We start from the raw sequence: 27402 nt of genomic DNA, 5'->3' as shown, positions 1-27402 counted from the left end.
GCTGAAAGGACAGGCGGCCCTATTGGATGCCTAGGAGGAGGAGGGGGAGGAGCTGGAAGCCACCATGGAGAAGAGGACACAGAGCCGCTGCACCACGCTGTCTGCCACCCGTCACAATGGGGTAAGTGCTGGACCGATCGGCAAAGAGCAAGGGGATGGCTGCCGCTCGGGGTGGGGGTAGATGATTGTTTGCTGCCCCCCCCCCCAAAAAAAAAAAAAAACCACCAGCCGCCACTGACAGAGACCCAGTTTCATCATTGATGGGTCTCAATCAATCAGCCCCTTCCCCAAAATGACTTGCCCAGGTCCTCTGGTTGAAGCGGTTATACCGGGGGGGGGGGCTCCAACTGTAGTCATGACCCCGGAATCGTTTTTTTTTTCAGCCGGCGATGCTACAAAATATACAAGAGTTCTTCAAAAAATTGACACAAGTGCGGAAACTTTTTTGAAGACCCTTCGTAAAAGCAGTTAAAGCAACTACCAAGGCACTGGATTGCTTTTACATGCGGTGGAACGGGGTTTTCGGGCTCTCCTGTCACATTCCACCAGCTGACCATAGAGATGACCAAGGACCAGGATGTCACTGATCATCTCTATGATCTAAGAAATGGGAAGCTGCGAGTATTTTGTCACTTCCGGTCACGGTCCTATGTAAACAAGCCATTACCGGCCTGTAAAAGCATCTAATAGACCCCAGATCTCTCAGTAAAGAGTACCTGTCATTGCCTGTGCTATCACAAGGGATGTTGTTCATCCCTTGTGATAGCAATAAAGTTGATAAAAAATAAATAAAGGAGACAGTGTAAAAATATAATAATATAATATATTATAATTTTTAAAAATAAAAGAAATAATAATAAAAAAAAAAAATTAAAGTGCCCCCCCCCCCCCCCCCCCGCCGTGCTCGGATGCAAAGACGAACGCATATATAAGCCACGCACATATATGTAAACGGTGTTTGCACCACACGTGTGATGTATTGCTGCGAACGTTAGAGCAAGAGCAATGATTCTAGCACCAGATCCCCCCGTGTAACTCTAAACTGGTAACCTGTAAAGGGTTATAAAGTGCCGCCTATGGAGATTGTTAAGTGCCGTAGTTTGGTGCAATTTTAAAGCGTGACATGTTGGGTATCTACTTACTCGGCATAACATAATCTTTTAGATTTTAACAAACCATTGGGTATTATATTGTGTTTTTGGGCTTTAAAATTCACTAAAGTGTTTTTTTTTTTTATTGCATTTTAAAAACTGGTGCGCAAATACTGTGTGACACAAAAAAAAGAAACAGAAAAGTCTGAGAGCTGCTCCCTGACATGAGACACCTCCATCCCTATATTGCGCAAAAATACAAAAATTCGCCCGTGGGACTTTAAATGAAGTGTCCATGGTGATCACAGTAAAGTAACAAGAGTATAGGAATAACAAAATTTATTGTGATGAATAACATCCAGTACAAGTTATGAACATCAGGTGACATATACATGAGAACAGCAGCATGATAATGGTCCTAAAAACATAGCCGTCATGACATAACATCAAAATATACAAGAGTACAGATATACATGCTACATCTCTAACCCGACGCGTTTCGCGAGCTCTCCTCGCATCATCAGGGGCTGATGTGTATATCTGGTATCTGTAATAACAGGTAAAGAGTATATTGGAGTATAGGTTATGGTAGGACAACAACATGAAGCCAGAGTAATTAATCCAATACCCACTTGTCAGGCGTGGAACCCCGAGGGGGCGGTCCCCAGCGGGGGGCAGGCAGCGGCAATACATCGCAACACCTGCCATTTTAATCTCTAGGGCCTCTGCTTAAAAAAAAAATATATAAAATGCTTGGGGGTTCTAAGTAATTTTCTAGCAAAAAACTGTAGATTTTTTACATGTATGTGAAAGATGTCAGAATAGGTCCAGTGTTAAGATGGTTAAGCTATGTAATGAAAAACAGAAGGAATTTTTAAACCGCCTGCTGCCCCCCCCCCCCCCAGTAACCCTGAAATTATTTTATTTTTTAAGGGGTTAGGGTTAAAGTTAAGGGTTAATTATTCATTTATAGTTACTTAGTATTCATTTATTGAATTTATTTATTTTTTTATTGATGATTTATTAGTGTATATATTTTACATTTATTTATTCATTTATTATTATTGGTATAATAATAATGTCACAGCCTTTCTTCAAGGGTACAATCGAGCATGTGCGCGCGCAAATACCCCCCCCCCCCGACCTGCGCTGTGATTGGACACAGCACAAGTTTGGCAGCTGATTTCAGTAAATGATTTTTGCTGAAGTCAGCTGATTGACTGTGGTCAATTACACACACACACACAGAGCTCTGTGTTTACAAACACACAGAACTCTGTGCACTCAGAACAGCAATCTGGCTGTTTCTTCTCCCTGCAAAGAACAAAAAAAAAAAAGACAGATAGTAGAGTAGAAGCAGCACACATTACACACATTACACACATTACACATGGCTAGGCACACAGTTAACCCCTTGATTGCCCCTAGATATTAACCCCTTCCCAGCCAGTGTCATTAGTACAGGGTCAGTGTACATATTATCACTGATCACTATATTAGGCCCCATTCGCACCTGAGCGATTTTCTGCCTGAAGCTCAAAAAGGCTGGAGGAGAAAAAAAATCAATTGTTCTCTATGGAAATGGTTCACAGCTCCATGCCAAGTCACCTGAAGACAAAAGCTCAAACATGTTCTGGAGCTTTTTTTTGTCTCTCAAATCGGGCAGATTTTGGCGTTTTTGGTGCGTTTGTATTCCCATAGAAATGTATGAAAACGTGCGTTTCTACGCGATTTTCTGCTCAAATTGAAAAAAGTTAAAATTTTAATAGTAATAATGTTTGAATAAATAAATGTAAAATAAAAACACAAATAACTAAAAAATAATCATAAATAAGTAAAATAAATGAATAATATGTAATAATACATTAATAAATAATAATTAACCTCCAACCTTAAAAAAATATTAAATACATTATTATTATTATTAATAATAATAATAATAATAATAATAATAATAATAATAATAATAATAATAATAATAAAATAACAACATCCAAATTCGAGCAAAAAAATACATTAATAATAATAATAATAATAATTTTTTGTGTTCTTGTTAGGGTGTTTAGTTATCAATAATTACTAATTATTATTTTTTTTATAATTGACAATTTTTATTAAATTTTAATCGCTTCAATACAAAAATATAAGGTACAAGTACAAGAGCAGGTGATGAAATAAAACAGATACAGAGGGGGGAGGGAAATGGAAAATAATGATGGATCTTCTCTAATTACTAATTTTTTAGGGGGTTAGGGTTAAAGTTAAGGGTTAATTATTTATCTATTGTTACTTAGTATTAATTTATTGAATTTATTTATTTTTTATTTATGATTTTTATTTATTTATTTGTGTATTTATTTGACATTTATTTATTCATTTATTATTATTATTGGTAGAACCTTCTGGAGCGCAAGTGGTTAAAAATGTCAATATCATGTTGATGAGGAGGATAGATGGAACCACGGTAAAATATAAGCAGATTAAACGTCAACTTTTACATGTTCCTGAGTGAAATGACTTCCGGTTTCTTGAGTTTTACAAAATGCTCTGGAATAAATGTTTATTATTTCAGGTACAATATGCTGAAGATTTCGGACGGTATTGAATATCCCGGTGAAATCCGGTGGCCTCTTGTCTTTAGCCTGTTTCTGGCTTGGGTTATCGTCTACGCCTCACTTGCCAAAGGGATCAAGACCTCTGGAAAGGTAGGGGAGATCCTACAACATGATACGAGATGTAGAAGAACGTATCACTTCCCGAAATGACAGAATTTACAGTATCTCACAAAAGTGAGTACACCCCTCACATTTTGTAAATATTTTATTACATCTAAATATTATAATAACAAAAGTGAGGTATTCACTTTGGTTGCCAGCGGTTTAGACCAGCCTTTTTCAACCTTTTAAAAAACACAGAGGAACCCTTGAAATACCTTTCTGGTCTCAGGGAACCCCTGCTGATAATGACTGTATCTACAGCTCATGATACATTAGTGTGAGGGTCAGAGGGAAGAATGTTCCTTACACTTGTGGCCATTTGGAAGAATTCCCCCCTCATAGATAGCTAAAAAGCTCAAAGCGCAACTTATCTGAGAGGCAATTTCTCATTGCTCAAGGAACCCCTACCAACTTCTGGAGGAACCTTAGAGTTTCATGGAACCCTGGTTGAGAAACCCTGGTTTAGACATTAATGGCTGTGTCTTGAGTTATTTTGAGGGGACAGCAAATTTACACTGTTATACAAGCTGTACACTCACTACTTTACATTGTAGACAAGTGTCATTTCTTCAGTGTTGTCACATGAAAAGATAGAAGAAAAGATTTACAAAAATGTGAGGGGTGTACTTACTTTTGTGAGATACTTATTTATATATTGCTGTCCAAGGACAGTGTTCTCTGTGGATTTCCAGGGACAGTGACGCTGAGTTTTGGAAATTTGTTTCAGTATTCTGCACCTCAAAATGTAGTCAGATTTGAGCATTGGTCGTCCTTACAATAAAAAAGATTCAATAATTCAATTTACACAAAATTTGATACAATTTAGTAAATGAGCTGCAATGAAATTGTTCTCTGCTGCAGCCCCATGTTGGGACTTTTAAGGAAACATTGATGGTGTTTTGGAGTGCATGCTTTCTTAATATAGAGTTTACCTGAAAGTCGTTTTTTTTTTGTTAAGTTGATATGTTTACATGCTTGTTATTGCAAAATTTTCTAGATTTGTTGCTTTTTCCTCTAGTGCCCTTCTATCTGTTAGTTGGTCCAAATAAAACCAATTTCAGCACATAGATAACCAACCTTCTTGTGTGTGAGAGGGTAACAGCCTCAGCCTGGACTCCCACCGGGTCACGTCCGACGCGTTTCACTCCGCCCTGGCGCTTACTAATGGGGATCATGACCATGGCTAAGCTCTAGGGGGTTGGAGCGAAATGCGTGGCCTGGTTGGATGAAAATTGGAAATCTGTTCGGTCCCTTTGGCTACTTTCACACGGAGGCGAGTTTTCAGGCGTTTTGGCGCTAAAAAAAGCACCTGAAAACTGCCTCCCGTGCCACCCCAGTGTGAAAGCCTGAGTGCGTTGCGCTTGCGGGATGGGAAAAAAAGTCCTGCAAGCGGCATCTTTGGGGCGGTTTGGGAGCGCTGTATACACCACTCCTAAACAGCCCCTGCCCATTGGAATGAATGGGCAGCGCTTCGGAAGCGTCCGTAAAGCATTTCGGAAGCGCCACAACACGGGTGGTTTTAACCCTTTCATCGGCCGCTAGTGGGGGTTAAAAGCGCCCCGCTAGCGGCCGAAAAGCGCTGCTAAAACAACGGAAAAGTGCAGCTAAAACAATGGAAAAGTGCCGCTAAAACAACGGTAAAGCGCCGCTAAAACTAGCGGCGCTTTACCGCCAATGTGGCCGCAGTGTGAAAGCAGCCTTTGAGTTGCTAAGCATGTTTACAAAGAGGTCATCTGACTTTTTTCTGTATTATCTTCATAGAATTGTTTTTTTTCTCTTATGCACATTGTACTCTTTGTTGTTACATATTTATCATACGTTTGGTAAATACGCCCCATATAGATACTTTTTTAGAATGTAAAAATCACACACTACATCATGCTAATTGACAGCACAGATTACACATAGTAGAGAAAATTCCTCTTTCATTTTGGGAGTTTTTGTTTTTAGTTCAGAGAAAAAAAAACACCTTGAAGTGTTACCTTGACACATTACTCCATTTAACATAAAAATATACACTGTATTACCAAAAGTATTGGGATGCCTGGCTTTACACGCACATGAACTTTAATGGCCTCCCAGTCTTAGTCCGTAGGGTTCAATATTGAGTTGGCCCTCCCTTTGCAGCTTTAACAGCTTCAACTCTTCTGGGAAGGCCGTCCACAAGGTTTAGGAGTGTGTCTATGGGAGTGTTTGACCATTCTTCCAGAAGCGCATTTGTGAGGTCAGGCACTGATGTTGGACGAGAAGGCCTGGCTCGCAGTCTCCGCTCTAATTTATCTCAAAGGTGTTCTATCCGGTTGAAGTCAGGACTCTGTGCAGGCCAGTCAAGTTTCTCCACCCCAAACTCGCTCATCCATGTCTTTATGGACCTTGCTGTGTCCTGACTTCAACCCAATAGAACAGCTTTGGGATGAATTAGAGTGGAGACAGAGCCAGGCCTTCTCCTCTGACATCAGTTACTGACCTCACAAATGCACTTCTGGAAGAATGATCAAACATTCCCATAGACACACTCCTAAACCTTATGGACGGCCTTCCCAGAAGAGTTGAAGCTGTTATAGCTGCAAAGGGTGGGCCAACTCAATATTGAACCCTACGGACTAAGACTGGGGTGTCATTAAAGTTCATGTGCGTGTAAAGGCAGGTGTCCCAATACTTTTGGGTGTATTTGAGGTTAGGTCCATGATAATGCACTAAGGTTCCAGGCAGTGCGGGAGAGTGCCACCCATGCAATGACATGCATCTGCCACTAGAGGGCAGGGAGGTGAAATGCATTCAACTGTGTACACTCAAAAAATTTTCTGTACGTTTGATACATTGTTGCCATTTAAGCACTGTACACTGGTCCTCAGTCTCTGTGACTTTGTATGTAAATGACGTCTGTCTGTCCGGAGCGTGTTGACGTAATTCAGTATGTTACTTTGCTCAGAATAATTTTGCACGTTTTTCAGGTTCTCTCTGGCCACCTGGGAGTGAAGCCATATTAATTACTGGAATGTTCTCTGCAGAGCCTGGTTAGTCTGAAAGGAAGGCGCTTCTTGTATTCCCGCAGAACCTGCCGCGATGCCACGACACATACAGGACACTCAGGCACAATTCAGGAGGACTTTCACACTGCAGAGTTAGGGCCGCAGCACCTTGAAACACAAGATTTGTTTGTTCACAATATCATATTGCCCAGTGACAGTTAGGGGTGGATTTATAAAAATGATTTGCATAGCTGCTCATCCATTGAAACTGCATGTAAATTTGATTGTGTGCGTATGGGGCAAAATCGAATGTTTTTAGTGAAAATACCACATTGTGGCCACTGGATGGAGCTAAGGAGCATACTTATTTCCTCACAGTGCCATCTAGGGGCCATAATGCAATATTTTCCCCATTTCCACATTCAATCTGCAGAGAATTTAGCCTGAGGACATTTGGTTTTTCCTCATTTAGACAGAAAGAATTTACATGCAGTTTCAATGGATAAACAGCTATGCAATTGTTTTCTTTTTATACAAATACAACAACTTAAAGACAATTTTCTACATATTTGACACTTTTAGATTGAAAAGAGTGAAACCTTTAGAACTATGTTAGTTAGGAATTGAGAATAGGCCATGTTGGCCATAAACAGACGGTGTCCACAGGACATGTCTAAATACTGTCTGTTGTATTTTTGTGTTTTATAAAAAAGAAAAAACAATAAACAGAATTAAAAAAAAAAAAAAAGAATGAAACCTTTAAACCCATACTGCTTACTATGAGTATGAAAAATGGGCGCTGCCAGTTCTGATTTGTTTATAAAGGTAGAGATTCCATGGCTGACATTCTTACCATGGCTTCTCTACCTAGCGAGACAGTAACTGGGGGAAAGCTAGCCTTTTCAGAATTCACTGGTTGCTTTCTGCAAATTATTGACTGGCTGCTCCAGACCCCCCCACCCCCGGTATGTTCTCCATAATATAAGATAACTACAAATGCAGCACAGATGGTGTGAAACCCCTTGTAAATGAAACAGCAGGATTGCAGACACGGGAACTCAGCTTGAGGATGGTGGGAACCCCTTAAAACAAACACAGCAGCTGTACAGTTCCAAAAACCCAGTTCAGGGATGGCGGGAACCCCTCATAATGGGCACAGCAGGTGTACAGAGCCGCCAACTCAGCACAGGGATGGTGGGAACCCCTCATAATAGGCACAGCAGGTGTACAGACCTGGGGACTCAGCACAGGGATGGTGGGAACCCCTCATAATGGGCACAGCAGGTGTACAGACCAGGGAACTCAGCACAGGGATGGTGGGAACTCCTCATAATGGGCACAGCAGGTGTACAGAGCCGCCAACTCAGCACAGGAAAGGTGGGAACCCTTCATAATGGGCACAGCAGGTGTACAGAGCCGCCAACTCAGCACAGGGATGGTGGGAACCCCTCATAATAAGCACAGAAGGTGTACAGACCTGGGGACTCAGCACAGGGATGATGGGCACCCCTCATAATGGGCACAGCCTGACCCGCCACCAAGATGTGGTAAGTGGCAGGCAGACAATGAGTGGGCGGGATGGTGCTAGTTAAATGCCGCCAGTGGGGTTAAGGGTTGTGCTGGTTAAGTGCCGCAAGGGGGTCAAAGTGGCTACAATTGATGGACACAGTGAGGTTGCTATTGATGGACACAGTGGCTGCATATAATGGGCACAGTGAGGCTGCATATGATGTTTTTTTTTAGTACTTTTCAGAATTTTTTCAGTTTGTTTGCTCCCCACCCAAAAGTTTTGAGCACCAGCCACCACTGTGGGAACCCCTCATAATGGGCACAGCAGGAGTACAGATCCAGAAACTCAGCACAGGGATGGTGGGAACCCCTAATAATGGGCACAGCAAATTATTGACTGGCTGCTCCAGGCCCCCACTGGTATGTTCTCCATAATATAAGCAGAACATACCGGGGGGGGGGGGAGGTCTGGAGCAGACCTGTAAACTCATCATAGGGATGTTGGAAACCCTCTGGAATGGGAACAGCAGGTGTAGTGACCCAGGATCTCAGCACAGGGATGGTGGGAACCCCTCATAATAGGAACAGCAAGTGTGCAGACCTGGGGACTCAGCACAGGGATAAGGGAGACCATCTAGAATGGGCACAGCGGGTGTGCAGACCCAGGAAATCGGCAACAGGAATGATCGAAGCCCCTTATAATAGGTACGAGCGGCAGATATACAGACCCAGTAAATCAACACAGAGATCTCACCAAAAGAATGACTACAGCAGGTGTGCTGACCCGGTGGATCAGCAAAGGAATGGTGAGAATCCCTCTTAATGGTCAGGTGTGTAGACCCCGCAATTGTACAAATTGAAAAAAGTACAAAGAGATTACACCAATAGAGTGAGGGATAGGAGAGACTGTCAGGAGGTTTAATGCCCCAGCATCTACCAAACACAAAAATATTATAACACACACTTCTAGAAAGCAAAAAAAAAATTGCAGTGCAAGCTAGCCAACTGCATCAAAGGGATTACACTCTTCTACCAGCAACATCAAATCCTGCCATATACAGTACATATTGCAGTTTTCAGGATGGTGAGCCATTACTGAGAAATACAGGGCAACTTGCATAGGTGAGAGTACAATGACAGAGTTGAGTCAGTAGGTGGCAGCAGTCATCACACACCATCACAGCCTTCGGTGTTCCCTTCTGAGGTCTTGGGGAAGATTTGGTAGATGTCCACCTCCATGTTATGTGCTGTCACACTGTGCCTCCTGTGATACTCTGCTTTGTGCACATAGTTGCTGTGACCTTCTGTGATTGCTGTAATGTCTCTTTTATTCCAGGTGCTCACACAGATACGGGCCGGATCACTCTGAGTGTACACAAGGCTCAGCGCTGTCCCCGCACACCGTCATAGTACAGTATAGCTTTATATGGGAGCAAGGCTTTAGCAACAATGTATCCTGGGTGTCAGACCAAAAAAATTTAATTCATTAAAATGTTTTAAAATTATTTATTTAAAAAATATCAGCGCTCCAAATTTGCTTGAATTGGGACTGTGGTCTTTGTACTTTTCCTAGATATACTTGTTAAAATTATAATGTAGATGAATCTATAAATGCCTGTTAAGGTATGAAAAAACACGTTCCTGTATATGGTTTTAAAATACATTTAAATAAATATATAGTTCACATTTGGGGCTGTCATCATGCTTGTTCATTCCATTTGCAGCCCCAGCTTTCTGCTTTGTACATTGTGCTTTACCTCTCCTCTTATCTCACATCCCCCCACCCTTCCCTTCTTTACTAGGATGCACTCATGACACAGGATTTTCAGCGCACTATGGGTTTTCTAAGGAGAGACCATAGCAGAAGCTGTTTACCTTCATGCTCTCTCTCTTGCACTGTGTTTTCTTCTCTTTTCTTTCTTTCTCCCTTCCTCCCTCATATTCCCCCCACTCCCCACTTCTCTATTCTCTTTCCTCTCTTATTTTTCATCCTCTCTCACCTTCTTTTTTTCTCTCTCTAACCCCCTATCCTTTCCACTCCTTCTTGCTTTTTACTCTCCCCTTCTCTCACCTCTTTCTCTCTCCCCTCTTCTATGTCACTTTGTCACTTTCTCCTCTACTAGTGGCAGCTGGTGGTGGTTTTTTTTTGGGGGGAAGGCAGTAAACAACCCCAATGCTTAAAAAAACACCCCCCTTATTGGAATCCATGTGTCCGGCTTCCTGCATGTAGATTAGGGGGCCGGATGCATGGATAGGGGGTGCGGCGCCCGTGTGCCCCTAATAGATGGGCCGCCCAAGTCCCTTACCCTTTTGTTCTTTACTAGGATGCACTCATGACACAGGATTCTCAGAGTACTGTGGGTTTTCTAAGGAGAGACCATATCAGAAGATGTTTGCCTTCATACTCTCTTGCGCTGTTTTTTCTCTTCCTCCGTTCCCCCATTTCGCCCTCATATTTCTCTTCCCCCTTACTCTCCACTGCTCTATTCAATTTCCTCTCTTATATTTCATCCTCTCTCCTCTTCCAACTTCTTTTCTCTCTCTCTCTCTCTCTAACTCCCTCTCCTTTCCCCTTCCTCTTCCTTTTTCCTCCCCCCTTTCTCTCTCCTTTACCCTTCTTTTTCCCCTCTTCTCTATCACTCCCTCCCACCCTTCCCTTCTTTACTAGAATGTACTCATGACACAGGATTCTCAGAACACTATGGGTTTTCTAAGGAGAGATCATAACATAAGCTGTTTACCTTCATACCCTCTCTCTCTCTTGCACTTGTCTTTTCTTCTCTCTTCCTCATTTCCCCCTTCCTCCCTCATGCCCCCCCCTCCCCACTCACCACTTCTCTATTCACTTTCCTCACAAATTTTTCATCCTTTCTCCTCTCTTACCTTCTTTTCTCTCTCTTCCTTTTCTTTCCCCTGCATCTTAAGTCTTCCCCCTTCTCTCCCCTTGTCTTTCTGTCTCCCTCTTCTCTATCAGGCCATTCTCTCTCCTCTCTCTTCTTCTTTTTTCTCTCTTCACCTCTCCTTTCCCTTCCCTCTTCCTTTTTCCTCTCCTCTTTGCCTTTGTCTTTTTTTCTCCCCTCTTCTTTATCACTTTCCCTCCAAACCTTACCCTTCTTTACTAGAATGCACTCATGACACAGGATTCTCAGAGCACTGTGGGTTTTCTAAGGAGAAACAGCAGAAGCTGTTTACCCTCATATGATCTCTCTCTTTTGCCCTGTCTTTTCTTTTCTCTTCCACCTTCTCCTTTCCTTCATCATAACCCCCCTCCCACTCTTCATATCTCTATTCTCTTTCCTTTAGAATTTTTCATCTTCTCTCCTCACTCACCTGCTTTTCTCTCTCTCTATCCCCCCCCCTCTCCATTCCCCTCCCTCTTCCTTTCTCCTCTCCACCTTCTTTCTCCTCTGTCGTTATTTTTCCCCTCCTCCCTCTGTATCCCTTCCCTTCTACCCTTCCCTTCTTTACTAGTAATTTTCTTTCAGGCTGCCTCTTTCTCATTGAAACTCCCAATGCAATGCAGTGCATGAAGAAAGTCACTCCTCTGACTTTTTCAGACTTTTTCAGCTATGTGTGTGATTTGAGCTTCCGGTCAAATTAAATCTGCACATGTATATTTACATATAAAATAGGGTCATAAAATATTGATAGACATTGAAAAATATATTCACGTTTGCAGCTCAGTATAGCTATATAACACATTTTGTAGAGTTTGATCCATTATTGGAATGTTTTTCTAAGTTATTTTTGGTCCGAGTTCTCATTTTTTACTTGCTCATTATTCAATTTCAGGACCATATTTATAGGTGGAAAATGTATCTTCTCAATGTAAAGTATGTCCGGCTAGGGGTGGAACACCCAAATTATTGGCACCTCATCCCAAATAGTTAATTACTGAAGTGAAGAGAGGAAAGAGGGGATTTTTGTTGTGCTTATAAATAATAATGGAAACCAATAATGAAAAAATATATATAGTAATTTTAAAGGTAATATAGTTAAAACACAGCAGGGCCAGTTTGTTCACTAGTAATCAACAATTAATAGTAAAGGTGGTCATTAGGCGGATATTCAGCTTTAACAGAAGTTGCTTTTTCGTATATTAACCCAACATGTTTCGTATTAGCTTCATCAGGAGTATTACGAATCAAAAAAGCGTAAAAACTGTACAGAGATACAAAAGAAAGATATATATATATATATATATATATATATATATATATATATATATATATATATATATATATATATATATATATATTTTTATATTGTATGATACTTATGTTTTGTATATTTTGTACTTTATTCATTTTCCCTTTTGTATCTCTGTACAGTTTTTACACTTTTTTGATTCGTATACCCCCTGATGAAGCTAAGGCGAAACATGTTGGGTTAATATATGAAAAAGCAACTTCTGTTAAAGCTGAATATCAGCCTAATCACCACCTTTTCTATGAATTGTTGATTACTAGTGGCCCTGTTGTGTTTTAGCTATATTCTCCTTAAAATTACTATATATATTTTTTTAATTATTGGTTTCCATTATTATTTGTAAGCACCGCAAAAATCCCCTCTTGCCTCTCTTCACTTTAAGTATCTTCTCAATATCTGTTGCTATGCAATCTGCATCTTTGCTGAACGAATGCCGAGACATAATATGATGAATTTCTGACATTGTTAAGTAGTGTTTTGTAGCGGTGTACTGTTTTGAGTGAAGGTTTCTTTACAGAGTGAGAGGAACAGTAAAGCACAATCACTGCTAATCAGTGGGCACAAAATATGCTCGCATATAATAAAACAACACACCTTGATAGCATGGTGTACATTGATAGCTTGCTGTTTGTACACTGATGTGTTACAAATTTGTAAAGCCCCCTTCCTGCCCATTTGTATGACCCCCCCCCCCGACCGGCAGAGCCATGCCATACACTCGGAGGGATCGTGCACATGTCCGGTCTCTCTAGGATCTGTGTAAACTCTCCGGGATCTGTCCAGTCTGTCCTCTGTGATGGTGGTGAACCCAGTGCTGTTGTTTGCACCATGCTCCCCTCCTTATACCTTTCATAGGAAGATAATCCTGTTTTGCTTTATCGTCCAGGTTGTGTATTTTACAGCCACGTTCCCTTACGTGGTCCTCATCATCCTCCTCATCCGAGGGGTGACCTTGCCCGGAGCCGGAGCGGGGATGTGGTATTTCATCACCCCCAAATGGGAGAAGCTGGCAGATGCCATGGTAAGCACGGAGGCCGCAGGGTACAGTAGACGACTATAAAAAAATAAAATAAATAAACACCTATTGAAATGTCTTTCAAACCATAAATGTACACATGATACCTAAACTTTGTATATATTATAGAAATTAACTGATCACAGAATTAAGGTAATTTACAGCAATGGCATCACATATGTTGCGGGTCATACACTTCTTCAGGCAGTAGAGGGCGCTGTTTATCAACAAGGCACTTTCCAATAGTAATATTACAGCAATAGCACTACATATGCTAGAGGTCATACACTTTTTCTGGCAGAAGAGGGCGCTGTTTACCCACAAGGCACTTTCCAATAGTAATATTACAGCAATAGCACTACATATGCTAGAGGTCATACACTTCTTCTGGCAGAAGAGGGCGCTGTTTACCCACAAGGCAATTTGCAATAGTACTACATACCCTGTTTCCCCGAAAATAGGACCTAGCTTGATTGTTGGTGAAGGTCTTTGTAGGTCTTATTTTCAGGCTAGGGCTTATTTTCGGGGAAACAGGGTAGGGCTTATTTGGGGGGTAGGGCTTATATTGCAGCCATCACTGACAATCATGCTAGGTCTTATTTTCGGGGAAACAGGGTATCTTGGAGGCAATACACATCTTCTGGCAGAAGAGGGCGCTGTTTACCCACAAGGCAAATTCCAAAAGTAATATTACAGCAATAGCACTACATATGCTAGAGGTCATACACTTCTTCAGGCAGAAAAGGGTGCTGTTTACCCACAAGGCACTTTCCAATAGTAATATTACAGCAATAGCACTACATATGCTAGAGGTCATACACTTCTTCTGGCAGAAGAGGGCGCTGTTTACCCACAAGGCAAATTCCAATAGTAATATTACAGCAATAGCACTACATATGCTAGAGGTCATACACTTCTTCTGGCAGAAGAGGGCGCTGTTTACCCACAAGGCAAATTCCAAAAGTAATATTACAGCAATAGCACTACATATGTTGCAGGTCATACACCTCTTCAGGCAGAAGAGGGCGCTGTTTACACACAAGGCACTTTCCAATAGTACTATTAATGGAGACGTATGGCCCAAGCCTTTTTGGCCCGCAGTTTCACTGGACGAAAAGCCGTGCAATTAATGAATTTATTTTTACATATGAACCATCCTAAATGGCTCCTAAGGATTATGGGAGCTCCATTCATCTATCCTGGACCAGTGCCACAAAAACTAGCCTAATTTTGTGCAAATGAGGCAAAAATCAAATGTTCTTCTTCCACTTCCCTTACAGGTCAAATGTTATTTATTCATAAAAAATAGAGCAGCTCAGAAAAACACTGAATTGTGGACACTAGATGGAGCTAAGGATCATAGCAAATAAATACTGATCCTCAGCGCCATCAAGTTGTCATAATGCAGTATTTTCACAAACCACTTTATTTTTTATGAATGAATAGCATTCAATTTTAACCCCATTCGCACAGAAGGAATGCACCAGGTTTCACTGGATGAATTGTCATGCAATTTTTTTTTCATACACATACTCCATAAAAGTATATCTAAATTCAAAGACGAAAGTATTATGCATTATACCGGCTGCATTAGTTTTCTATTGCCTTTATTTCCTTAATTGCCACCCAATGAGTCTACCAACAAAAATAAACAGATTGAACGTCAGCTGTAACATTTTAATAAAATACAAAGGTCCAAACTTCAAAGGTAATAATTGTAATGAAAGTCATTAGAACGCGAAGCGCAGGAATGGACGGGATTGCATTTTCCAGCTAAACACAGCGATTCTTCTCTCAGCTCGGATCCCGATTGGTTTGGAATAAAATGTAACAAGCGAGCGTAAAGACATTCACATTATGAAAAGTGTCAGAATTTCCCCTCCCTCCATTCCCACATGAGCAATTCCAGACTGCTCATGTAATCTACTTTTAAATTGCCTAATCGATCGGAGCGGTCACATGGGCTTTCCAACGCGTCAGTGATAGAGGAACCGACGCGTTTTCACAAATCCCTTGATGGAAAACACGTCCTGAATGTATTTATAACTCACAGAAAATGCACACTGTACATTAGTGGTGATCAACGCTGCTGATTGCTGAGTAATCGGTTAATGGAGCGTTATTCGTTCATAAATTCAGTAACCCGCGCCATGAATTCTGTTCTGGTTACTGTCTAAGAGCTTCCAAAGAGGACCTACCTTAAACATATTCTCTACTATAATCATATTATATATACTGTATATCTATCTATCTAAAATATATTATTATATATATTCATTTAATTTTATTATAGATTTTCTTGTGAAAAAAAAAAATTATTATAGATAACATATTTTATCTATAATAAAAAATAATAATAATAAATATACACTGTTATTTTATAATATATATTTTATATAATACAATTGAATAAAAATTAGATATATATTATATATAATAACATGAAACACAAAAACATACAGGTATATACTATACAAATATATATATATATATATATATCTGTATAGAATATACCTGAATATATTTTTTGTTTCATTTTATTTTATTATATAAAATATATATTTTGTATAATAAAAAATATATTATATATTATTTAAGTAATATATATTATATAATAAAAACATTCTGTTATCTCTTATTGTATTCAATATATATTATATAATAAATATTACAATATTTCGAGATGTACTAAACTGCATATTGGGATGATGGGATGATTGGATTATTGGCTGCAATACTGAGAACTCTCACTAGATGTCAGTGTACTTTTATATCAGCAAGTGAACAGTTAAACATTAGCAACTGCTTCTTGCAACATTGTATCAATCACTAATATATTTTGAGAAACAACAGCGTCATTACTATATATATGTGTATAAAGTACACTGACATCTAGTGAGAGTTCTCAGTATTGCAGCCAATAATCCAATCATCCCATCATCCCAATATGCAGTTTAGTACGTCCCAATATTTCTCTAATAGCAGAACAGTTTGCACCTATTAATCTATTGAAGCCACCTTTTTTTTTTCAAGCATGGAAAATTTTAGCAAAATGAGTCACTTCACTACAAAGAAAGTTTAGATTCATACAATAACAAGCTCTTTCTGTCTCTTCCAACATATGCTTACTTTAAAGACATAAAAAGAAACCATAAAATAATTTTATATTATTTAAATAACAATAAATACTCACTTATACCTAATAGTTTTTTTGTTAATGAAGCAAAAAGCTAAATTCCAGCCACAAAAAACAAAAAACCCATAGCTGGTAGATATGGTAAAAATATGAGCTTTTCCTGCAATACTAATATTCAATCTGACCCTGTCCCCCACAGTACTTTTTCTCTGCCACTAGATGTCCTCGGTCTTCTGGGTTGAATAATACTATCATTCAACAGTTGAGTAGGAGAGAGGTGGGGCTGAGTTAGCATAGGGTTGGGGCTAAGCAGTAAAGGGAAAAAGCTGCGCATAATGGGGTTGGGGCTTAGCAAGGCAGGGGTGGGGATGAACAAGGGGGGGATGAGGTTTGGCAGGAAGAGGGTGGAGCTGAGAAGAAAAGGGGTGGGGCTGAATAGGAAGGAGGTGGGACGGAATAGGAAGGAGGTGGGGCGGAATAGGAAGGAGGTGGGGCTGAATAGGAAGGAGGCAGGGTGGGATAGGAAGGAGGTGGGGCTGAATAGGAAGAAGGTGGGGTGGAATAGGAAGGAGGTGGGGTTGAATAGGAAGGAGGTGGGGCGGAATAAGAAGGAGGTGGGGCGAAATAGAAAGGAGGCGGGGTGGGATAGGAAGGAGGTGGGGCTGAATAGGAAGAAGGTGGGGTGGAATAGGAAGGAGGTGGGGCTGAATAGGAAGAAGGTGGGGTGGAATAGGAAGGAGGTGGGGTTGAATAGGAAGGAGGTGGGGCGGAATAAGAAGGAGGTGGGGCGGAATAGAAAGGAGGTGGGGCGGAATAGGAAGGAAGTGAGGCTAAATAGGAAGGAGGTGGGGCGGAATAGGAAGGAGGTGGGCAGAATAGGAAGGAGGTGGGGCTGAATAGGAAGGAGGTGGGGCGGAATAGGAAGGAGGTGGAGCGGAATAGGAAGGAGGTGAGGCGGAATAGGAAGGAGGTGGGGCTGAATAGGAAGGAGGTGGGGTGTAATAGGAAGGCGATGGGGCGGAATAGGAAGGAGGTGGGGCTGAATAAGAAGGAGGTGGGGCGGAATAGGAAGGAGGTGGGGCTGAATAGGAAGGAGGTGGGGCGGAATAGGAAAGAGGTGGGGCAAAATAGGAAGGCGATGGGGCGGAATAGGAAGGAGGTGGGGCTGAATAGGAAGGAGGTGGGGCGTAATAGGAAGGAGGTGGGGCGTAATAGGAAGGAGGTGGGGCATAATAGGAAGGAGGTGAGGTGGAATAGGAAGGAGGTGGGGATGAATAGGAAGGAGGTGGGGCGGAATAGGAAGGAGGTGGGGCTGAATAGGAAGGAGGTGGGGCGTAATAGGAAGGAGGTGGGGCGGAATAGGAAGGGGGTGAGGCGGAATAGGAAGGAGGTGGGGCTGAATAGGAAGGAGGTGGGGCAGAATAGGAAAGAGGTGGGGCAAAATAGGAAGGAGGTGGGGCTGAATAGGAAGGCGGTGGCAGCACTTCGAATACCAATTATACAATTGTAAGGATGATTTTTGATCGCCCCCAAAGTAAATTTGTATTTTAAGAAATGAACAGAATATGTGAACATTTTCCAGGTGTGGAAGGACGCGGCTACACAGATCTTCTTCTCTCTGTCGGCGGCCTGGGGTGGGCTCATCACTCTCTCCTCCTACAACAAGTTCCACAATAATCTCTACAGGTGGGTCCAATCAGAACCAGCACCATTATCTGATATAGAATCAGAGACCTGCAGAATGTTCTTCATGTGAGCTCTACAGGAACCTCTGATTGAAGGCTGAAGGGCAGTTATGGTCTCCTGTGGCTTCTTTGCAGCCACTTCCTGTCTAGATGCACTCCAGTAATGGATTCCTGAGGTTGGGTTGCCTGAAGATGACAATGGTGGACCATATCTGTGTAATGTGTGTTGAAATGGTCACTTGTAGTCTCAACTGGAAATCCCTGTGCACAGAGTGACAAAGCAGGAGCTTGGAAGGCAGAGACAAAGCGTTGTCACCTTATAACAGGAAGTGCCTGGCATGGTAGACAGACAGGGACAAAGTGTTGTCACCTTATAACAGGTAATGCCTGGCATGGTAGCCAGACAGGGACAAAGCGTGGTCACCCTATAACAAGAAATGCCTGGCATTGTTGTAAGACAGGAATTAGACGTTGTCACCCTATAACAGGAAATGCCTGGCATGGTAGGCAGACAGGGACAATGAGTTATTGCCCTATAACAGGAAATGCCTGGCATGGTAGGCAGACAGGGACAAAGCATTGTCACCCTATAACAGGAAATGCCTGGCATGGTAGGCAGACAGGGACAAAGCGTTGTCACCTTATAACAGGAAATGCCTGGCATGGTAGGCAGACAGGGACAAAGCTTTGTCAACCTATAACAGGAAATGCCTGGCATGATTGTAAGACAGGGACTAGGTGTTGTCACCCCATAACAGGAAATGCCCGGCATGGTAGACAGACAGGGAGGGATCAATTTACCTTATTCTTTACAATTCTAGAATTCTTCTGCATTGCAAATCCCAGACATTCTATTGCAGTTATCATAAAGCTTCAAAATACTGTGAAGCAGCCCCACCTAGTGGCCAAATTACATTATAACACACCAAATCAGCTTGTTGGGTTTTTATAAAGAACTTGTAGTATTTTATGAGCTATGTCTGACATAGGGGAGAGATAGGGAGTTTATTGCTAATAGGAACTATTGCATAGAAAACACAAAAGTTTTCATAAAAAGTCAAATGTTAATTTGGTCATATAAAATACGCTGGTAGGTCTAATTGGAAAATACAACAATATGTGTAGCCTTCTATATATTAACTTATAAAAATACATCTATGCATTATATGTGTTTTTTCAGGAGATTCACTTCAGTATAAGATGAGAATTTTGTATGGGTTTAGGTTTTAGCAGAGCCACCCTGCTAGCTAAATTTCCAAATTGCCGGGATCCTCATCCCATGCGTGCTAAAGGGTCTATGTACAAAATATTCGCTGAACGAATGTGACACACGCTCACACAGATCCAATGACATTTGCCATATTCTGTGTTGTAGAACTATCTCATATGACCGTCATCACCATCTAGTGGCTGTAGTATGGTATTTGTTTTTAAATACTGTCATCCACTTGGGAATAAAAAAAACAATTTTCTGGCCACTGGATGGCGCTCATGATCATAAAAAATAGTTTTGTTGGTTGGAACTGTGTGATCTGGTGTCACTTCTGTTCAGGGAACTGTTTATTGGAAAGGAACTACATAGATCTCAGAGGTATGAAGCACCTCATGCCTCGATATCTGGATGTTTTCTAGGGAACAAAACAGCTGCATTCTTATATGTATAATGGTGGAATTTTTCTCATTCAGGGATACGCTGATTGTTACCTGCACCAACAGTGCCACCAGTATATTTGCTGGATTTGTCATCTTCTCTGTCATTGGCTTCATGGCTCATGAGCTGAAGGTGGATATTGACAAAGTTGCTGATCAAGGTATGAAAGAACCCTCTCCACAGAGTGCCGACATAATGACACACTGACACTTGTGGATCCAGAACAATGACACACTGACACTTGGGGGTCCAGAACAATGACACACTGACACTTGGGGATCCAGAACAATGACACACTGACACTTAGGGTCCCAGAACAAAGACACACTGACACTTGGGGGTCCAGAACAATGACACACTGACACTTGTGGATCCAGAACAATGACACACTGACACTTAGGGTCCCAGAACAAAGACACACTGACACTTGGGGGTCCAGAACAATGACACACTGACACTTGTGGATCCAGAACAATGACACACTGACACTTATGGGTCCAGAACAATGACACACTGACACTTGGGGGTCCAGAACAAAGACACACTGACACTTGGGGGTCCAGAACAATGACACACTGACACTTATGGGTCCAGAACAATGACACACTGACACTTGGGGGTCCAGAACAAAGACACTCTGACACTTGGGGGTCCAGAACAAAGACACACTGACACTTGGGGGTCCAGAACAATGACACAGTGACACTTAGGGGCCCAGAACAAAGACACACTGACACTTGGGGGTCCAGAACAATGACACTCTGACACTTGGGGGTCCAGAACAATGACAACCTGACACTTGGGGGTCCCAGAACAATGACACACTGACACTTGGGGGTCCCAGAACAATGACACACTGACACTTGAGGGTCCAGAACAATGACACACTGACACTTAGGGGTCCAGAACAATGACACCTTGACACTTGGGGGTCCAGAACAATGACACCCTGACACTTGGGGGTCCAGAACAATGACACACTGACACTTGGGGGTCCAGAACAATGACACCCTGACACTTGGGGGTCCAGAACAATGACACACTGACACTTTAGGGGTCCAGAACAATGACACTCTGATACTTAGGGGTCCAGAACAATGACACCATGACACTTGGGGGTCCAGAACAATGACACACTGACACTTTAGGGGTCCAGAACAATGACACTTTGATACTTAGGGGTCCAGAACAATGACACTCTGACACTTGGGGGTCCAGAACAATGACACCCTGACACTTGGGGGTCCAGAACAATGACACCCTGACACTTGGGGGTCCAGAACAATGACACTCTGATACTTAAGGGTCCAGAACAATGACACCATGACACTTGGGGGTCCAGAACAATGACACACTGACACTTTAGGGGTCCAGAACAATGACACTCTGATACTTAGGGGTCCAGAACAATGACACTCTGACACTTGGGGGTCCAGAACAATGACACCCTGACACTTGGGGGTCCAGAACAATGACACCCTGACACTTGGGGGTCCAGAACAATGACACCTTGACACTTGGGGGTCCAGAACAATGACACCCTGACACTTGGGGGTCCAGAACAATGACACACTGACACTTAGGGGTCCAGAACAATGACACACTGACACTTAGGGGTCCAGAACAATGACACACTGACACTTGGGGGTCCAGAACAATGACACTCTGACACTTGGGGGTCCAGAACAATGACACCCTGACACTTGGGGGTCCAGAACAATGACACCCTGACACTTGGGGGTCCAGAACAATGACACTCTGACACTTGGGGGTCCAGAACAATGACACACTGACACTTGGGGGTCCAGAATAATGACACACTGACACTTGGGGGTACAGAACAATGGCACACTGACACTTGGGGGTCCAGAACAATGACACACTGACACTTGGGGGTACCAGAACAATGGCACACTGACACTTGAGGGTCCAGAACAATGACACACTGACACTTGGGGGTCCAGAACAATGACACACTGACACTTGGGGGTACCAGAACAATGACACAATGACACTTGGGGGTCCAGAACAATGATACAATGACACTTGGGGGTCCAGAACAATGATGCACTGACACTTGGGGGTACCAGAACAATGACACACTGACACTTGAGGGTCCAGAACAATGACACACTGACACTTGGGGGTCCAGAACAATGGCACGCTGACACTTGGGGGTCCCAGAACAATGACACACTGACACTTGGGGGTCCAGAACATTGACACACTGACACTTGGGGGTCCCAGAACAATGACACACTGACACTTGGGGATCCAGAACAATGACACACTGATACTTGGGGGTCCAGAACAATGACACACTGACACTTGGGGGTCCAGAACAATGACACTCTGACACTTGGGGGTACCAGAACAATGGCACACTGACACTTGGGGGTCCAGAACAATGACAAACTGACACTTGGGGGTACCAGAACAATGGCACACTGACACTTGGGGGTCCAGAACAATGACAAACTGACACTTGGGGGTCCAGAACAATGACACACTGACACTTGGGGGTCCAGAACAATGACAAACTGACACTTGGGGGTACCAGAACAATGGCACACTGACACTTGGGGGTCCAGAACAATGACACTTGGGGGTCCAGAACAATGATACACTGACACTTGGGGGTCCAGAACAATGACACTCTGACACTTGGGGGTCCAGAACAATGACACACTGACACTTGGGGGTCCAGAACAATGACACACTGACACTTTGGGGTCCAGAACAATGACACACTGACACTTGAGGCTCCAGAACAATGACACACTGACACTTGGGGGTACCAGAACAATGACACACTGACACTTGGGGGTCCAGAACAATGACACACTGATACTTGGGGGTCCAGAACAATGACACACTGACACTTGAGGGTCCAGAACAATGACACACTGACACTTGGGGGTCCAGAACAATGACACACTGACACTTTGGGGTCCAGAACAATGACACACTGACACTTGAGGCTCCAGAACAATGACACACTGACACTTGGGGGTACCAGAACAATGACACACTGACACTTGGGGGTCCAGAACAATGATACACTGACACTTTGGGGTCCAGAACAATGACACACTGACACTTGAGGCTCCAGAACAATGACACACTGACACTTGGGGGTACCAGAACAATGACACACTGACACTTGGGGGTCCAGAACAATGACACACTGACACTTGGGGGTCCAGAACAATGACACACTGACACTTGGGGGTCCAGAACAATGACACTCTGACACTTGGGGCTACCAGAACAATAACACACTGACATTTGGGGGTCCAGAACAATGATACACTGACACTTTGGGGTCCAGAACAATGACACACTGACACTTGAGGCTCCAGAACAATGACACACTGACACTTGGGGGTACCAGAACAATGACACACTGACACTTGGGGGTCCAGAACAATGATACACTGACACTTTGGGGTCCAGAACAATGACACACTGACACTTGAGGCTCCAGAACAATGACACACTGACACTTGGGGGTACCAGAACAATGACACACTGACACTTGGGGGTCCAGAACAATGATACACTGACACTTTGGGGTCCAGAACAATGACACACTGACACTTGAGGCTCCAGAACAATGACACACTGACACTTGGGGGTACCAGAACAATGACACACTGACACTTTGGGGTCCAGAACAATGACACACTGACACTTGAGGCTCCAGAACAATGACACACTGACACTTGGGGGTACCAGAACAATGACACACTGACACTTGGGGGTACCAGAACAATGACACACTGACACTTGGGGGTCCAGAACAATGACACACTGACACTTGGGGGTCCAGGACAATGACACTCTGACACTTGGGGGTCCAGAACAATGACACTCTGACACTTGGGGGTCCTAGAATGTTTCATGTATAATTTAGTCCTCAGTCTGTACAATCCGTATAGGAGATCATTGCCATAATAACGGACTTCTTCCACACCTCCCCAGGACCCGGCATCGCGTTCGTAGTGTACCCCGAGGCTCTCACCCGCCTTCCTCTGTCTCCGTTCTGGGCGATAATATTTTTCCTCATGCTTCTCACTCTGGGGCTGGACACAATGGTAAGACCAGAGGAGCTCATTGGTCAGCTCTGATTCTATGGAAATGTTTATCATAAGACTTTGATACAATTATGTGTTGGATGTCCAATATTAGGAGATTGAGGAATATGGGGAGATCTTCCCTGAACCTGCAGGATGAATATCAGAGGAAGGGGAGGAGGAGGAGGAGGAGGAGGAGGGGGAGGAGGGGGAGGGGGAGGGGGAGGAGGAGGAAGGGGAGGGGGAGGGGGAGAAAGAGGAGGAGGAGGGGAGGGGGAGGAGGGGGAGGGGAGGGGGAGGAGACTACACATATCAGTTATTATGTTCAATGAATTAAAGTTAGCACTAGAGATGAGCGAACTTCTGAAAAGCATCGCCAAGCACACACATATGTAATTTTTTTGGCAATCGTTTCTTCTGATCAATACAATAAAGTTAAACAAACAATGTTTCTACCACTAGGCAGCTTCTGAAAGCACAACTAAAGTAATAACATTTTCATATATGCTTCAAGTTTTATTTCCCAATTCTTTTATCCTCTTTCATTGTGTACATTTAGCCCCCCTAAATATGTTAGAATTGTTCCATAGTTCCCCATCTTTATACATTTCCTTTACTCCCGTATCTACAATTCATTCCACTCTCTCAATCTCTCTGTGTAGTCACCTATTCAGATGCACTGAGGGCAGAGGGAGTAGGTGATGATGAGTAAAGAGCCTGGGTGAAAGAACACATCCCTTGCATCCCTTTAGACAAGCATGTTCTCCCCTTCTGGCCACTGGATGGTGAAGACTTTAGCTGTGCCGTGCTGATCAGTTGCTTGGTCTTATAGAATGCAATCAAGCAACTGATTGGGCAGACTAGTAATCTAAAGTACAATGGCCAGCTCCCTCCCTGGAACAAGCACAGATACAGGTTGCCCTGGGATGTGTTTTTTTCACCTTGGCATCCCTTTAGACAAAATAAAAAAATAATGAATAAGAGGTCCTTCAAGTCCTCCAACTTAATATTCAGTATGTTCAATTTAAATATTCCATATGTACATTCCCATTGAGGAGGAGTTGCCAATGCATTAAACTTAAAATGACAACCAATCAACTGATCAGCACCAGCTAAAGTCTGCACCATTCAATGGCCAGCAGGGAAGAACATGCTTGTCTAAAGGGATGACAAAAAAAAAACCACGTTAATAAAAACCTGGCTGGGACTCCACTCCTCAATCCCACTACAATTTGAACTAAAGATATAAAGTTTATAGAGTGTTGGAGTGTTTCCAAGGCTCATCATTTATTCGGAAGATCAAATTGCAGTGGGATTGAGGAGTGGAGTCTCAGCCAGGTTTTTATTAACGTGTGTTTTTTTTGTCATCCCTTTAGACAAGCATGTTCTTCCCTGCTGGCCACCGGATGGTGCAGAGACTTTAGCTGTGCTGATCAGTTGCTTGGTTACTGATCCTGAAGAAAAGTCTTTTAGAATCAAATCCAGCAACTGATGGGCAGACTGCCCCGTTATCCTAAATTTAAGATTGAGTCCAGTTATAACCAACAATTGCACTCAAGAAACGATGCAAAAACATGCAGTTCCTCTGTAATATTACTACTACTAATAATAATATAATAATAATTTATTATAATAACAATTAATAATAATAATAATAATAATAATAATAATAAAAATAATAATATTAATAATAATTTATAATAATAATAATGTAATAATATTTAATCATTAATTATTATAATAATTAATAATGATAATGTAATAGTAATATTACTTTGTTTTAGCCCCAGTTCACACCGGTGTGACTTGTCATGCGATTTGACAGTTCCAAATTTGCATGCCAATCGCACCCCATTGCCGACAATGGAACTGTTGATATCGCCGTGACTCGTGCCACAATGACTATGAAAAAGATAAAGTGTTTGTTACCCCAACACTTCATATTCCTGATATATGGCTGCTGTACCATGTACTTGTATGAGAAAGTCTCCTTTTCTCTTTGTATTGCTTCCTTTGTGTGAAATTCCTGGTGTTCCTGCCAATCCCTCTGCTTCCCTATTGTAAGCTAGCCACAGTAGGCAGGAGAGCACAGCATGGTCAGTTCTCTAGCTATACTGGGAACTCCGTATGCTCTCCTCCAACAATCAGGCTTGTCCTGACATGCTCCCCTGCTGCAGAGCTATTCACTGGGAAGATCAGTGTGCTGCTGATTCTCCTTCCCCCAGCTCGTATGCAGCTGAGAACAGAAGGAATGTGATCACTTATAAAAAAGGAATTTATAAAGATCTATATAAAAATGTTTCATCTCTTTTTTTAAATTGAATGGGTTGTTTTACAAGGCGACGCTTTACAATCACTTTAAATAAAGTCGCAAATCCGCAATTAAATCGGCATCGCAAATTGCACTGATGTGCAGCTTTGAAGTCGCGCTGAGGTAGCGTGATTTCAAAGCCGCACCGGTGTGAACCAGGGCTAAGATTTCAACTTTCTAAAAAATGAATAGCTTGTATTGTGAATGTACAGTACCTGAAAAATACAAGACTGTTAGAGTCAGTTACCCACAGGAAGCCAACAAGCATGCAGGCAGCAAGGAACTTGCTTTTTAAAATCCCAGCATGCATTGCAAACCAACTGTCCCGAAAGCATGGTGTAATAAATGTTTGTTTGTAAAAACAAAGATTAAAAAAAAGGAAAAGAAATAAAGGTAAATGAACAAATACATCGATCAGAAAAAAACATATCATTTTTCTTTAAGGGTTTGGCATTCTACACATTCTACACATTCTACACATTCTACACATGCCAAACTGAATCAATGGAATAGGTAGGCATGTACACAACATAACACATTTACAGTTTTTACATTATTTACTTTTTAATAACCACTCTCTTTGTATAGTAAAGTATAACTTTTTTAATGCAAGCTCCCTTTAAAGAGAATGAGCATGTTGTTGTTGTTGTTGGTGATGTTGTTGTTGTTGTTGTTGGTGTTGTTGTTGTTGTTGATGTTGTTGTTGCGGTGTTCACTATATTATGAATTTTTTTATCTCCTCTCCTCAGTTTGCCACCATTGAAACCATAGTGACCTCTGTTTCTGATGAATTCCCCAAATACCTGCGTACCCACAAGCCGCTGTTCACCTTAGGGTGCTGCATCGCGTTCTTCATAGCGGGGTTCCCCATGATTACGCAGGTCAGTGGTGACGTTATATAACCCAATACTATGAGCGTTTACTTCATTGGGTGGGCATTGTGTTCATGGGCTGGACCCACAGTGTGCGATCAGACTGAGTGGTTTCTTAGTCATAGTTACATAGATAGGCTGAAAAAAAGACACCAAAG

The 27402-nt window shown here is 42.3% G+C and overlaps 1 protein-coding gene across 1 annotated transcript in view; it reads left to right on the top strand.

Moving 5' to 3' along the window:
- Nucleotides 1-27402, top strand: part of SLC6A5 (solute carrier family 6 member 5) — a 108519-nt gene that overhangs the window by 33106 nt on the left and 48011 nt on the right. The window contains exons 6-11 of the mRNA XM_073604032.1: nt 3664-3796; nt 13385-13519; nt 18232-18335; nt 20021-20145; nt 23970-24082; nt 27122-27253. Of these exons, the coding sequence (XP_073460133.1) occupies nt 3664-3796; nt 13385-13519; nt 18232-18335; nt 20021-20145; nt 23970-24082; nt 27122-27253 (742 nt within the window). The remainder of the gene's footprint in view (nt 1-3663; nt 3797-13384; nt 13520-18231; nt 18336-20020; nt 20146-23969; nt 24083-27121; nt 27254-27402) is intronic.

The sequence above is a fragment of the Aquarana catesbeiana genome, linkage group LG11 (assembly GCF_042186555.1).
Source record: "Aquarana catesbeiana isolate 2022-GZ linkage group LG11, ASM4218655v1, whole genome shotgun sequence".
Taxonomy (NCBI): Eukaryota; Metazoa; Chordata; class Amphibia; order Anura; family Ranidae; genus Aquarana; species Aquarana catesbeiana.
This window is presented reverse-complemented; position numbering and strand designations above follow the sequence as displayed.